The 16601-nt window shown below is 38.6% G+C and overlaps 1 protein-coding gene across 24 annotated transcripts in view; it reads right to left on the reverse strand.

The window, feature by feature from the left end:
* Positions 1–16601, reverse strand: part of LOC106514838 (latrophilin-3) — a 341417-nt gene that overhangs the window by 23617 nt on the left and 301199 nt on the right. For 12 of the 24 annotated variants that reach the window (XM_014004292.1, XM_014004305.1, XM_014004307.1 and 9 more), the window contains 4 exons: positions 13147–13213; positions 9046–9137; positions 4963–5004; positions 2384–2410 (listed from right to left, as the gene is read on the reverse strand). In XM_014004292.1, coding sequence (XP_013859746.1) covers positions 2384–2410; positions 4963–5004; positions 9046–9137; positions 13147–13213 — 228 coding nt within the window. The remainder of the gene's footprint in view (positions 1–2383; positions 2411–4962; positions 5005–9045; positions 9138–13146; positions 13214–16601) is intronic. The other 12 variants (XM_014004298.1, XM_014004311.1, XM_014004313.1 and 9 more) reach the window with 1 other exon arrangement.

The raw sequence follows: 16601 nt of genomic DNA on the forward strand, positions 1-16601 counted from the left end.
GTTCTCAGGCCTGTGCGAGACCTGCTTTGAGGCAGTACTCCTGTTTCTTCACTCGAGATGACCCCTACACAGGTAAAAGAATTGTACTTGTAAATTTGATTTGTACTTGTAATGTGGCAAAGATGTAACTTTTTAACTTATATTTGTAACTTAAAAACTTGTATTCTCACATAAGAAGTGTACTTGTAAATTTAATTCTTACTTGTAAATTTGATTCGTACTTGTAAATTTGATTTGTACTTGTAAATTTGATTTGTACTTGTAAATTTGATTCGTACTTGTAAATTTCATTCGTACTTTTAATGTGGCAAAGTTGTAACAAATTTATGTATGTTKATAGACTTACATCTACAAATTTAGACTCTTASACATACAATAATTCTGACAGTTATCTTATCCCRTACAAATTATTATCTGATTCATGTCTGTCATTGGCAGCATTCGGAACAACTAAAATCATGCTTTCAGCAGATCAAATCAACATGTCTTGCCCGAGGAGGTGCAGTAGTCATGTTTTCTGTCTGATGCTCTTGATTTGAGATGCATTAGTTGAACTGAATTATTCACGTCAAAATAATTGGGTTACTCTGAATAAATGCAGCGCAAACAACACCTGAATGTCTAAAATCAAGTCTGATCACTACAGCACAATGAGACTGTTTATATGACTGAAGCTTTCACATTTAATCATATTGAAATAGCAGAGTAAGATAATCTGTTCTAGATGAAATGTTTTATAATAAAAAAGTATTTATGTTAACATAACTGTGTTAATGTTGATTTTTTTTTATTTAACTAAATAAATCGTAATAAGTTGTATCGTAGTTACAAACTGCTAGTATCAAAGGCACTATTTAGCTACCAAGCTTACAGTTGACCTAGTTACTAGCAAAAGATCCGATCTTATATTGGGTTTTTGTTTGGTCGTCTGTTACATGTTGACTCAACATTGGTTAATATCTTAAGTTTAGGAGTTTAATTATGCCTAAATGACTCATGAGTCAATGCTGTTTGGAAAAACAGTTCTCTGAAAATGGTCAGGTATTGTACAGAAAAAGTGTAAAAATAAAACAAAAGCAGTCAAAATTGAAGTCCAAAGAAAAACTTCATGAGACCTTCAGAAAGTCTGAAACTATTAACCATGACCAGCAAAATATTACAAGAAAACTGAGTAACTTTAAAGCAAAACATACACTACCATACTTGAAATAATGCATATTGCCCATGGCCACACGTAGGGGTCTCTACAGTACAAACGGGGAGTTTCTTGACAGTGTGGGCAAAGTTTGTCCTAACCACGATTCTTGGTCTGCGGCGTTTATTCTAACCATGATTGGTGGAGTTTAGAATGTAGGCATAGGCTCTTGGGTGTGGGCAGAGTTTGGCAAAACCGTGATTCGTTAGATTAACTTGTTTTGTGGAGAAAGTTAAAGTAATAGTAATAGTAAAATTAATGGACACATGTAAACATAATTTAAAGACTAGAAATTCCGTGTGGCTGGCACCTTCCTCTCTGAATAAGACAAAAATTATTATTTATGTTTAAAGTTATATGAGATTTCTGGATGTTTCAACCAAGCTACATGTCTCCACAGCTGCCCCTGGCTTCTTCAGATTCCACCCAAAACAGTCAAGCCGACCAATCACATCATTACCATACTCCTCCCACACACCAAAAAACTCCCACTTAGTGACTACAGATACCTCCTTCTCCATGGCCTTGTGCACAAAAAGTTTAAATAAATCTCTTGTGCAAACATTTAGCACTCAAGGTATGTTATGGGGATGACTTATTACAGAAACAACAAAACTGTTCTTTATTATTATAATACATAAAATAAACAATATGTTGGATGTGTGGGTTGTCTGTCACACTGCTTGGGTGGAAAAATAGCATTTCATAAAAAAGTCTTAAAGCTTCYTCAATAAGTGCATAGAATTAATTTTAAAATGGCTTTCCAACAATTCTATAAGTTCCTTACAGGCAAAGTGCTTATAAATGGAATTCTGACCCATCATTTTATTCCACATTATGAGTCGAGTGTTATTCAGAGTGATAAATGTGAGTATGGTATCTACATTCAAGTGTTAATATATGTCTATACAGTACAGTGCGAAGGTACAGGTGCCACTTCAACATTATCTTGCTTGTCACATCTGTAGGCTGTGTATATCTAAGGCRAGAAGTACTGTGGGTTTAATAATGCAGCCTTCAACATGACTGAGTGCCCCACTATTAATCACGTTAATGACTCAGACAGGAAGCCAGATGGATTTGGGTCCCGGTTTGTTCTTATGAATGAGGAAATGAGACATGGCATTATTAGAATAGGGCCGTACACACACACAAAAAAAGAAGAAAAAAAAAAGAAGTTTGTCTTACTTGATGTTAGGCTCATAATCCTGATAGCTGGTTACGAAAGAAAATAAAAGAGGCAAAAAATAAATGAAGTCACATCAAAGCAAAAGAGAGGTGTAGAAGGTGAGGATGGGAAACCAAATGTACAGATTGAGACAAAGAGAAGGAAACAATACTAGGAAAAAAAAGACTAATTGTGTCGGGATTAAACCTGGAAACCAACATGGAGACCAAACATTTGTTCGTGGAGGGATTYACAGGTGCTAAGTGAATTAGCTCAGTTCACAGGAGTGCGTTGCTTCCCCTGTAAAYGCTGGCAGACTTTTGCATTTAAGCTTTCATAAATAGGCCAGGTGTGTTCGAAAAAATACACACAAAAAAAAGTGAGAAAAAATGATTTATGAATTCACCAGCACGAACATTAAACATGATTTTCCCAGAGCTGTCTTAATGACCTGGTGGGAGAGGTACTTCATCAAGGAGACGGCCCCCAGATTGGGCAGAGAAACACAAAAAGGACCAAAATGTGAGCCTCTGTCCTGTGGCGGTTTTAGTCTAAAGGATGGTGGATGACAGATACGAGAGGTCGCAGGACAATGTGTCTTAGAGGACAGGCAAAGACGTGGCTACATGACTCATTTCAGCGTGTCCTTTTCTGGAGTTATCAGATAAAAAAAATAAATTAAAAAACTGGGATTGGTTCTGATGATTGCTTGGATGAAGCTTTGAGGCAAWAAGTTAATAACAGCTGCCTTTCATTTGGTGCTTTGTCCTGTCAGGTTTTGCCTGAAAGCTAGTAATATACTTTTGCTGATGACCCTCTTATATCGTAAGCATCATTAGGTGCAAAACTGTTTATGCTAACGTGTGTGTTATTGGAGAAGCCTCTATTAAAATGGGYATTTTAGACAAACTAAGTGTGTTGGGAAAGCTTTTGTGGAAAATTTTAGAGGAAAGTTGATTTTCCTATACAAAGAGTTGTATTTTTAGATACAGATTTGTAGCTTTTCTACAAATATATTTATTTATTTAGCAAATAAAGTGGACATAAATCTCAGACAAGGTCAAATTGTGAGATCATGTAGCTTGAGAAATTAGAATTTTCTGTAAGTCTACTGTGAGTGCCGAAATTTCCTGAAGCTGAAACTAAATTGAAAAAAGTTAAAACAAGCAGAACAGAAGCTAAAAGTTGGAATGAGAAAACCCATAGGTATGAGCTAAAATTTAATAAATAGTAGGCAAAATGAAATAACRAGAACAAAGGTAAAACATAAAGCTAGTAAATCAGGCTAACAGCTAAAGTTAGCCAGACCATAACTAAAAGTTRAAATTAGAAAAACAAAAGCTAAAAGATTAAATTAGCTAAACAGAATCTGAAAACAAATTGAGAAAATGGTAGAAATAAGCTAAAATTTGGTAAACAGTTGCTAAAACGATTGAAAGATAAAATAGGAAAAAGTAGTTTTATTGCTTTATTGCATTTGTAATAGAGTCAATTTTCTTTTTTAACAKTACAGTYAGTGGTGGCACGACGGCTCARTGGTTAGCACCAACRGCCCAGGTCCTGGGTTCGATTCCCAGTTTGGACCTTGGGTCTTTCTGTGCGGAATTTAAATGTTCTCGTCGTGCTTGYGYTGGTTTTCTCCRGCTMCTCCGGTTTCCCCCTCCCCTAAAMACATGTACAATAGGTTGCTTTCAGGCTCAGGCCTCCCTTGAAAAARAGATCYGCAATCTCAACGGGACTTGCCTGGTTAAATAATGGTAAATAAAATAAAATAAATAAACAGTAAAAACYCCAATAACATCTGTATTTTTCTTTCAAACCATGAAATCTAGACCCAGGGTAGAATTTTATGTCATGATATCACTGCAGTCCAACTACTCAACCTCAACTATGCTCACCACAAAACCAAAAATCCAGGCAAAAAAGGCTGAGCAACATACTATAAATATACTACTTGAGGGCAGCGGCAGAGTGATTTCAGCTGAGAAAAGTGTTATTGTTCTAGTTGTTGAACAGAAAKACCAAAAATGAGACCATTTGAAGCCGACTGTGGCGTCAAATTACCCGTTTCCAGCCAAATGGCTTAATTTGCYGAGGTTCCATTTATTGTCGCAGATCATTTATGGATGAGGCCAAGATTGGACCGTTCAACCCGTTTCAAATCTGCACATGAAGTTCTTTCATCGGCTGTTTCTTAGAAGAGGGGAAGTGCTGCAATCAGCCCAACTGGGAGGTAATTATTTAACCAAAGGTGTGCTTAATATGCTAATCGGCTAAAAAAATAATTAAAACATCAGTGAAGTAGAAGTTTTTGATGACAGCGGAGGCCTGTTTTTTTTCCATCTTTAGCATCAAAACACTTGAAAGTTTCATCAGTTCTAAGAGAATTCACTCTAGAGAGCAGTAAATATGCTGCTTTTAGAGGTTTGTTTGGGGTTAAAAGTCACAAAATAAATCAGGGGTCATGTTGTAGTTCATGAATCAGAGGACAGCTGTGGTCTCCATTAAAGGGGAGAGGAGGGAGGGGAACGAAACAACACATCAAAAACACAATATCAATTCTACTTTACACCCTCTACTGAGAAATGTTGCATCTTACCGGTGCCATTCGACAACAACACATCCATCATAATAACGATAGCTGAAGTGAAAAGAGGAAAAAAAAGGTGACATGACAAACAGAAAGATGTTGGAGATAAACATGGTGCAAGATTAAAAAAAAGAGGAGGATGTAAGTGCTAATCAAAAGCAGGAAAACAGAAGAAGGAGATGAAATATTTATACTAAAACAAGGCAGACTGATGAAATCTGAAGAGAAGACTTGACATCRAACCAAAAAGCAGAAAGATGAAATAAAAGAAGTCGTTAAAAAAAAAGAGGCTAAACTGACACAATTAACCAGAGCTTCCACTTCAAGATCATCAAACCAGTTCGGCTTGATGAGTCGCTCGGAAAAAAAAAGCTGAGATGAAAACAAGACAAGGCAGAAAACAGAAACACATTTATGTTTTTAACATTTAAGCATTTCTTTAAACGCCTAAATCCTTTGATCACAGCTCCTATTAAATGCTTCTTTTCTTTGTTCGTCCTGAGATAAAACAGTCACCTGTTGATGGTTGTGACAAAGTGTGTGCTGCTAACAACACTCAATTTTGCAAACCTGTTTGTGCAGCTGAGCATTTGGTGATATGTCAAAAACTACACAAGATAAATGAGGGGCTCACAGAAGCCGAGCAGATTTAACTTGTTTTTCCTCAACTGGAGTGTCGGACACTGCCTGCTGTTTGGAAATTAAGTGAGACTTAGAGTCAGTAGGTCAGATGCGTGTCATGTGTTATAAATCACATTTAAGAGACTAAAACATCAGTAAATATACTATRAATACGTTTAGCTCAGCTTTATGCATTCTGCTTTATATATTTATAGCATATTTATTGATATTATATGACAACAGATGGGCATAAAAAATTGGGACCAAGGTCACGGACTTGTGGTACACCTACTATTCTATATTAAGTAATTATTGGGTTTCCTTCCATTTTCATTGGGTAAATGACCACATTCTATGGTTCAAATTCAATTTCAGTCAATTCAAACAAGCTTTATTGATCCCAGAGGGAAWTTAGGTTAGGAAATTAGGTTGACTCTATATTTGATATTTGGAAAAGTATTTTACAATTACAATTCTCAAAGTCAGACAACCAAGTACTTTGTCATGTGACCAGGTTGTAGAAGGAGGCTGACATTGTTTTTGGAAAAAATAGGAAGAGCTCCTCTGCGAGAAAAATATGAAAAATGGCCAAATGGTTGCTGCATTAAGGACCGCACTAACCCTAACCCACATAAAAACATCCTGAGAGAAAATGTTAAAATTTTCCGACTGCAAGAGCAAGAAAATAGAAATGTTAAGAGACTAGGTGGGCATGTCAGGACTCCACAGAAAGTCATTCAGAAAAAAAAGACTCCTCTGGAGCTTAACTACTTGGGCTGTAATATATTAGTAATGTATCCAGTGGCATGGAAGAACAACTAATACCAAAAATCTGTCTGCCTTTGTGAACAGCAATGCAGAGAAGCAAAAATTGTTTGGAGAAAGTACTTCCTGTATGAGTTCTTCTAATGCCACCATTGCTGAGTAAGGTTACTATTCTTCTGTAGTGACACCTACTGTCTTTTAGGGGAACTGCAGTGCATAATGCACATCTAACATTAGATTGTTTCATAGCCTGATGAGCACTTTACTAAGCAGTTAGTATCATCCTAAGCTTTTGTAAAATTGCAGTGACCATCAGTGAAGGCTAAAGAGTGGAGGGAAGCTGTGCCAGCTAAACCACCCAAAAAACACCAACGCTGAGCAAAAAAAAAAAAAAAAGTGCAGCAAAGGTGGCGATTGTGGAAATCTAACACCACCAGAACCCGAATGTGTCTTCACCTGGAAAATTTGCAAGATTGCGCTGTCCCCTGCTCAGACTCGATAAGGTCAATGTGCTGGTAGATTACTTTTTTATTTAAATTTAAGTGTGTGTGTGTGTGTGTGTGTGTGTGTGTGTGTGTGTGTGTGTGTGTGTGTGTGGCAGAAAAGACCAGGCAGACAGGAGCACCGGTGTTGAGCTCCACCAGGTGATGCGGCGCTCCTAAAACAGGCACAGCACCGATCGTACGACATGCTGATGAGTCCGAAGAAAAAACCAGGACAGAAACAGAGCAGAGACCCTTTTCCATCAGCGCACGCAGACAGCGAAACAACTTCACACCATCTGCAGAAAACAGCCTGCCCTTTCTTCAGGTTCCTGGAAACGCTGCCTCATCCTGCAACGTTTTCACTCACTGCTCCTTTAAAGGTTACACAGACTCATTTTTCTCCAAGACCGACCGTTCAAAACCTCAGCTCAGATCTTTAGAAATGGAGTTCATGGAACAAATATCTTACCTGTTGTGAATGGCCTCCATTTGCAGATGATATAAAGGCTAGTAGATTGCTGCTTTCTTGAAATTTTCAACGTGACTTTTTTCTTAAGTTTACAAACATTACTGTCGTACTCAGAGCATCGTAGTGTTCTTTTCTGCCATTTCATTATATTTTAAAAGAATTATAAGATGAGTCAAACTTGTGGCCCGAGGCCCAAATGTGTCCTACCACAACATTTTCTGTGGCCCGTAAGAACTTCAAAAATGTATTAATACATTAGTAGATTATTAGATTAGAAGTAGTTTTTTACTCATGAATTTCCACCAATAGATGGAGCTGCACGGGGTTCAAAAGCAGCTGGTAGCTGGTGAAATTTGCCAAGTAAAATCTTCATTTCACTGCATTTTTTTCTGCAGCCYAGTTGTACTGGAAAGTGGAAATTTCACATTTACAAGTCATAAATTTTCACTGGAATGCCCCCTTCAATGTGGATTCCCTGTTGGAAAGTGGGAGAGTTCAGAATTCAAGATGGCGGCTACTCACAACAAATCTTCAGTGAGTAAAACTCTTTTACTTTTACTTTATAGTATAGTAATAATGGTATACTAATAATTAGTTATTATTTATTTTGTACACAGTCGTACATATAGTACTTTTCAGTGTTTATAAGGTGACGTGTTAAAACACTGTTTCTATGCAGGAAATACCACGTAGAGCTCAGTCAAGGAACGTGACGTTTCATGTTTTTAGTCCAAGTTAAACACAAAATGTCAAAGTTAATTACAACTGGCCCTTTGAGGGCCACCATAATGCTCATGTGGCCTTCAGTGACAATGTGTTTGACATCCCTGAGTTATAAAGTGGAACTTGTGTTACTGGTGACTAAGATTAGCTGTTAGCTTGTCAATCTTGTGCAATTTTAAACTTTATTTCTCCAGACGGAGACCACTCAAAGAGCTATCGACAACATGTAAGATATCAACTGCTTATAATTTTTTTCACTTTGAAAGTTCGAAGTTATTTCTTTAAATTCAACCAGACTTCTTGCTTGAAAATCAAGATAAAGTGAAACCTCAGTTGCTTTTACAACAGTGACTTAAATCAAATTAAAAGTTTTTCTTGCTAATCTTTAAAACACTTAAACAAAAGTTTGTTTTCTGCTGCCACTGTTGTCCCTGAAGTGCTCATATTATCTAAAAGAACAGACCGAAAACACACATCTAATGAATATTCACGCGTGGCGTGTTGACATCGAGATAAAACCAGGTTTGGTGTGTCAGATTGTCTCTTGGCCTTTCCCTGAGCAGACAACAGCGCTCTACAGATAATGATGGAGATGCAACAGAATACCTGTTTGAGTTTAACCTGCGCCGACACAACCTTTAAGCATAATGAGAGGTGCTTACCCTGCAGGTTTACACTCTCATACCCCTCGGGCTGGATGTTCACAACTTAAGTGCTTTTAATAACATCTCCAAATATCAAGGGAGGTGCGAAATAAATTACACGGCTCCAAAACAAGGTCCGGCACACAGCGCGCCGCTCACAGGTTGATCTTTAACCGGAGGTTCATTATATGGAAGAAAAACAGTGGGAAAGGTCAGCTGATGGTGACTCATGCTTGATACAATTCAGCTGTCAGAGAGCGTTTGTGGTTGAAGCGCACCCATCACGCTCAAACCAAAGCAATTCTTTCAGGCTGCAACAAAGAGTCGCGAGCGGCGCTATTCCTGGCAACTTTAATGGATGTCTGGGTGATCTGAGTGCTCTTACTTGATGTTGTCCAGGCAACCGGAGTCTGGCTTCAGAATGGCCGTGTGATGGAACATCTTGTAGAGCGCGATGCCCAGGAAGATCACGTTCAGCTGGAAAAGAGAGGGGAAAGACAAGGTTGTGGGTTTCGTGTTTTAAGTGGCGTTTATTTTTAAAATCGGGGCACTTTGTCACACAAAGCAGGAACGCTGCAGCTAGATGTGGCCACTCCACCACCCAACTCTGMCAAACAGAGCGCAAAAATCCTGTAAACTGTCCTGCGTGACCTTGTCTCATTATAATCCCACTAAGGCTCAAAAACAGGGAGCCACTGCTGCTGTGGATGCTTCTTTTCTTCACATATAAAATATTTGTAAGAAAAAAAAATCAGCTATTTCACTAGCAATGACACCAATAACAAGTGGTGGGCACAGCTAACCAAAAAGCTAGCTTCACTAACCACTAATCCGCTAAGCAAGAAACGTAGCTCCGCTAATGTCCTGATGCATCTCAGTAATCCAGGTAAAAAATTAAAAGGAAAAAAATTGTATAGGTCCTCTGGACGGGTTCTTCTTTAATGAAACGTTTCGTCTCTCCTCCAAGAGACTTCTTCAGTCTGAGAGTTTCAGGCAAAATTCAGGCTTTTGAGTCCTGCCTCCAGGTGACTGATACTCACATCACATGGCTATCGTTGACACCTAATTAACACTTATTGTTAACAGGGGGCGGAGTGATACTGGCAATGGCAGCGCTGTAGGAGGAGGACAGCTGAAAACGGAGGCCTCCACCTCTGTTTAATGATGGACGGTCTTTCTTCACAAAATGGCTTCTTTTACTCCTCTCTCAAACCAACATTCCTCYCTATCAAGAATGAGAACATCCTCATCTCTGAAAGAGTGACCGCTGGCCTGTAAATGAGTGAAAACTGCAGAGTTCTGGCCATTAGACGTAGCTCGTCTGTGTTGGGACATTCTTTTGAACAGTGGCTGCTTTGTTTCCCCGATGTATAACTGGTCACAGTCCTCCTGGCACTTAACAGCATATACAATATTGCTCTGTTTGTGCCGGGGCACCGGATCTTTGGGGTGAACCAGCCTTTGCCGTAATGTGTTACAGCGTAGCTCCACTAACTTTAAAACAATATACAGATTATGAAATTAGTTGAAACTAACTGCTAAGATGGCTATTGCTCAGTCTGTGTCACTGATGCAAATGTTTTTACCCCTTTCAGAATAAAAACTTTTATTTGATCACGTTTGTTTCTTTAATAATTAGGCTACCGTTTGAACCTAGTTAAACATCAAACTGCCAAAACGTTCTCAACCATATTTTACACAGAGTCCATTTTTGTATTTGTTTTTAAAATATTGTTAAATGTTATTTTATTTCTTTTTGAAGTTTAGCTGCTGAAGATGCTAAATGCTACACACACATAGTGCCTGACATGTTCAGCACTGCTTATAAAAGGTGATAGGTTTTATTTCAGGATAAATGACATAAAAATGAAAGTTTAACACTTGAATTTTTTTGTGGACCTAAAATTAGAAAAACCTAACAATTTCCAAAGTTACCAAAATGCTAATCAGCTAAATAAGAAGCTAGCTCCGCGATTAGCAGAACTGTTCCACTACTTGCAATTACAAATGMTTTTGCATTAGAGGAACTTTTTCTTTTGTTCGCCAAACACTTGATGATTAGTCAATATAACAAGTAGGCAGTTTTATATTTACAGCTGAAGTATTACTAAACACAAGCAGAACAAAATGTATATTACACAGACCCACTCTGGTGTCTCTCAGTAATCTATTTTTTTCTTCTGTGAGCCGAAGGTTGCAGAAATAGAAAATGAGTCAATTCTAGTCACAGCAAGAGGTATGATGCTCAGAAGGGCTCCGAAACCACAGCAATTAGTCGGAAGTGGTGGAAAAATTAAATATAAAAAAATAAAATATAACAGCTGTGAGAAACAGCGTTGGAGACATCAAATTATCAAGGGATAGAAGCAGTGATGTACAGGACTGAACAAAAGTAACTTTGTTTCTAGCAGTCACAAAGATAATAATTGCTCTAAACTTTTTGTTGACTCTAGGAAAAACCCTAAAGATAGCACAAGTTGACAAATACAAAATATAATTTTAGCATCAACACAGAGATTCCAGAGAATTGTTAGCTAAAAATCTATCAGCCAGAAGATTAACAACAAAATTAGCATATTTCAGGTCAGTTCTTTGCTGAGGTATTTCATGTTTTAAAAAAGACAGAATTTTCTTCTGCTGCAGACAATTTTTCTTTTTACTTATTTCAAAGCAAATACTGCACAACATGCTAGCCTTTAAAGCTGGACAGGAAATGTGAGAAAAAAGAATCCAAACATAGATAGCAAAATTGTCTGGCCCAGTTCTGGCTCAAATGCATTAAACACTTGGCCCAGATACCAWTAAGAATGATGGATGGCCTTTTGGTGGCCCAGATGAGGTTTGCCAGATGTGGTCCATGCATGGGCCAGAACCACATTAACCAAGCCACAGCTTGGCCAGTTGTGGCATTGGTAGACTGATGTCTCATAAACCAAACCACAGCAGGGCCAGTTGTGGCATTAGAAGATTTAAGCCACATAAACCAAACCACAGCTGGGCCAGTTGTGGCATTGGTAGACTGATGTCTCATAAACCAAACCACGCTGGACCAGTTGTGGCATTGGTAGATTTAAGCCTCATAAACCAAACCACGCTGGACCAGTTGTGGCATTGGTAGATTTAAGCCTCATAAACCAAACCACAGCAGGGCCACTTGTGGCATTGGTAGATTTAAGCCTCATAAACCAAACCACAGCAGGGCCAGTTGTGGCATTGGTAGACTGATGTCTCATAAACCAATCCATGCTGGACCAATTGTGGAATTGGTAGATTTAAGCCTCATAAACCAAACCACAGCAGGGCCAGTTGTGGAATTGGTAGATTTAAGCCTCATAAACCAAACCACAGCTGGGCCAGTTGTGGCATGCCATCCAAAAAGCAACACCACCATTTCCAGACCTGGCCTACATTCTCTTGACAAACCACTTGCTCTGGCAGCAGTCAGCCAGTAGTGCCAGCTTAACACCAGGTCTGGCCCACACCTGTTTGCTCTGTGGGAATATGAATAAAAGTCTTGATAGGACCTTCAGAAAACCTTATAAATTATTAAACCAAAACTATTTTAAATGTTTGCAGGGATATCTGTGTTTTTGGAAGCAGATATAAAGAGCTAAAAGTGATTTAAAACGTCTGCACTGTTTTAGAAACGAAAGTGATTTGAGACAGGAAGAAGCCCTGTGAAAGATTACTCCTAACTGGGGTGAGAAAGTGCATTATGCATGATTGGACGTGGCAAACTCATCACTGCTGGGCAGTTAGACATGAATTATCACTGAATAATCACATTACATGCTCATATTCTTTACTTGTTTGTAGTCAGAGTCATGTTCGAGTTTGTATGTCGATACGCAGTAATTATCACCACAGTGAGAGGTTTCATTAAAAGGTACAAATAGACATGAAATTTGGATCAATATGAGCTCTTTTATTAAAAAAAAACWAAACAAATGTTCTTGTTGGTAGAAGCACACGGAGCCTCTCGTCTGCATAATTCATGTGTATCTGCAGCCAGAGCCTGCGAGGAGGAGATGAGGAAGAGGTAGTGGAGTATGTACAGGTTGGAACAGGAACAAAATCAATCATCATTGCGGCGTGGATTACACTGACGCTGCATACTGAGTAGAGTTTGCTCCGTCTAGCTCTCTGCTTCTAGCTTCAAACCTGCTACCCATACCCCTCATTCCCCCCACCTCCCTTCCAACCTTGTCACTGCAGTGGGGGTGACAAGCTACAATATATTCTCTACACCTCTCTTTCATTTCCTTTTTTTCCCCGGATGTCTCTGTGCCTCGCGGTGGCATATGTGCTCAACAGGGCAGAGACAAGAGGGAGAAGAGAACCAGAAGTAGGGAGGGGGGGTTTCTCTGTGGACCATTTAAGCGGCGACCTGCAGGCTAAGTAGGGTTAATGAGCAGAAGTGTGTGTGTGTGTGTGTGGAGTGTGGGGGGGTGTTAGGCAGGAGGGTAGAGAGGAGAAGGGAACTTACCATAATTATCAAGGTTGCCGGTCCTATGAAACTCCAGATGAAGTACGTGTCCAGGCGAAGCCAGCAACTGCAACAGAAGAGACAAACGAGAGGTGAAGGAGATGTGAAGTAAGGGACGGGACAGGGAGTATGAGCTAGAAAACTGAGCATGGAGAGGGAGAGAAAGGTTTGAGGTTATCGTTTATAATCCTGCTCAGGGGATATACATCAAACAGAGGGCTGGAGTGACACAGAAACAGGTGCTTCATAACTGTGGCTGAAGAATCGTGGCCATCTGTGAGAATTGTAAGGAAACTGGACTCTTGTAATTTACACAACAAAAATTATTAAAGGCTGCGGTTCTCAAACATTTCCCATCAAGCCCCCATTTTAAAGAATAAAAAAATTGTCCATAGTCCCCTCCCAAGAACAAAACAGTAGCAATACTGTCAGGTTCCCTTTCCACGGGTGTACCTMYAAGTGGTTCTCATCGGTTCAGCCTCAGCCAAAATGTGTCTCCATTTTTGGTTCTAACAGGGTACAACCGAGTGTTGCACGCAAACCAATTTGAGTCAGCAGACTGAGCCGGTGCAGAACTGACAAACTCTTCCTGAACAAAGATGCAGGAGACGATCGCTGGACAGAGCCGTCTGAAATGAGCAGATATCCCGGGAGGTTTCGGACAAACTCGCTGTCCACAGTTACCCATGCATTTCTAAACAGTGCTGCAAAAATGTTTTCAAAAGTTTCACTATTGGAAGATAAAACCACAATGGTTTAGCTGCTTGCTGATGATCTGACCGCAAAGTGAGGGGCACACCTACAAGTGAGTAGAACTGAGCAGACATGAACCGAATAGAGAGGACAATGGAGAAGTGCTCTACTGTTACTGTACAATAACAATCAAGTACTTAAGTATAAGCATATTTCTTAAATGAAATGCCATGCCATAACCATTTGTTTCTATTTTTCTGAATAATTTACTGTCCATTTTAAAAGCAATGAAAAAAACACATTGAGCAATATAGCCTCCCCTTTAACCGTCCCAGGAGGGATTGCCCCACAGCTTGAGAACTATTGAGTTGAATGGAAACGTATCACCTGACGAAAAAGTAAAGATTTAGATTTAAAAAAAAGCTCAATGTGTATTACTTTGAGTATCTGTTAAAGATGACATCCAGCTACTACCACACCGAATCCTAACCCAGTATCTGTAAAATTAACAAAGTTATTGGGACTTTTATACTAACTAATGTCAGTTAGTGGTTGTTGCCATCTTGCATTGGTTTGAATTGGTCCAATTTCATCATCAATTGGCTGAATTATGGCTTTTTTTCTTTCTTTTTTTTCTTTTTTTGTTTGTTTGATAATGTCCTTTAGCTATGACGGCCATCTTGAATGAAATAAACTTCAGTTAGTCATCTACATATGTAAATCTGACCATTGATTGATGAGATATTTTGCTTATAGAAAATGAACACATGCATCAGCAAAAATATTTTTGTTGCTTTTTCTTTGCTCAATAATATCCACATTCACAATAATACTGGTCTCCAAAGTAAACTTTTAAAATAACTTTTTATTTAAATAAACTGTGCACGTTAAAAAAAATACCCGACAATGACCAGAAATGAGCTTYTTCCTCATTCAGATTTTTAGGTCAAAGAGCCAAATTACCATCACAGACAATAATTCAGGAATGATTCAATTAGTTTTCAATGAATTGTAATTGCATCACTCCAGTGGAATTGGATTGACCTTGACCTCCTGACAGACATGGACCCACAGAGTCTTTAAGTACTCACCGATGTGTCTTACATGTCCGTGTTAACTGCGATTACTCCGCGAGGGCCGCCGGTATTTCGTCAATAATGAAATAAAGTGCTCCCCCTGACCTCATGCTTCATATGAAAACAGCACAGAAAGTCCATTTTGCTCAGCAGAAAGAAAAACTAAAAGCAGACCGGAAGAAACAGGGCCAGTGGAAGGTGATGAGGCTCTTTTGAGATGAAAAGAAAAAAGAAAAGAAAAAAAAACAGAACGTGATTCATGACCTGTGGTTGAATTATTAATCTTTTAATCTCCGCTGCTGCAGCGGAGAGACGCCTCCATTTTTGGCCACTGGAAAATGACAGTTCACGCCGCAGCGCTGTCATTCAGGCCGACACGGCAAGAAACTGGAGGCGGGAGACAGTTAACAGTAATTTGATATCAGTTTAAAAAGATACTTCTGATCTTTAGAAATAGGGTTCTTTGGAAAGGTTATGAACAATTACGATTTAGTTGTTGTAGACAATGGAATTATCCAAATTTGGTAAAATACAGATTGACAAGTTGACAAGTTAATGGAAGGTTAGGTGTTCTTTCAGCAACTCCTACAGGCCATGACAGATGGCTTATTCAAGTGGGACCAAGGCTGAAGAGGATCGCTGCATCTGCAGTCTCAAACAGTTCATCACAACTCATTAAACCACGATTCTGTAAACTTTTACACCATGTCTGAATGACAAGGTTCTGGGAGCAGAAATGCACAAGAAATAACCTCTGAATTCTATGTAAATAACCTTGTGATGAAAAACCGATGACGTTGTAAAAGAAAAATGATACTGTTTTAAATGCAAGAGCTTCGGCTTATTTGTGTTTCTTGTAAAAACCATGTCATTTATTTCCTTTTATGAAATTGCCACAAAAAAYAACAGTGACTTTAATTCTTGAATCTATTATTTCAGAAAATCCACCACAATTTCATAAAAGTTTATAAACACAGTTGAAGGATATTTTGGGATGGATTAAATTCATTTTAGATATAGTCTTAATCTCATGTTTTATAATTTCTGACTGATTTCAATCATTTACTTTAAACAGTAATATGATCAACAAGTCTCTTTTGAATATGTGCCTCGATCCAGTAGTGTAAACATATAATATTTAACATTTCGGGTACATCAACGCTGATGTACAAGTAACCACCACAAGGTGTGTGACCAGGTTTTCTATAAATAACATGGTTTTAATAACGACACATAAGCTTAAAGCTATTTTGATTTAGTTTTCCAGGGCCACACACAGGCTGTAGGCGAGATGGAGTCTTTAGATCATAAAACAAACATCTAACTGAGAACCAGATTTTTACAAGGTTACAAATAAGCTGCTATAATGTACTGTTTGATTGGTTGTTTTATGATGATTTTAATCAATCCACCTTGGTTTAAGTCAGATTTAAACTCTTTCTTCAAACTGTAGTCGCACAGATATCTACGACRRGTAAGATAATTATTCATAGCAATTCCATAGAACCCCACTTCAAAAGATCTGAGCTATCCATTTAGGGTGAATAGAAGCATTTAGCGCAGTGTTTCCCAAAGTTGGGGTCGGGACCTAAAGTGGGGCCCCAAAACGTCAAAGTGGGGTCCTGAAAAGATTTTCTGAATTAATTACATTTTTGCCTCAGTTGTTAAAAAGGAGTGATGTTAGTA

Source organism: Austrofundulus limnaeus, unplaced genomic scaffold (assembly GCF_001266775.1).
Source record: "Austrofundulus limnaeus strain Quisiro unplaced genomic scaffold, Austrofundulus_limnaeus-1.0 Scaffold23, whole genome shotgun sequence".
Classification (NCBI taxonomy): Eukaryota; Metazoa; Chordata; class Actinopteri; order Cyprinodontiformes; family Rivulidae; genus Austrofundulus; species Austrofundulus limnaeus.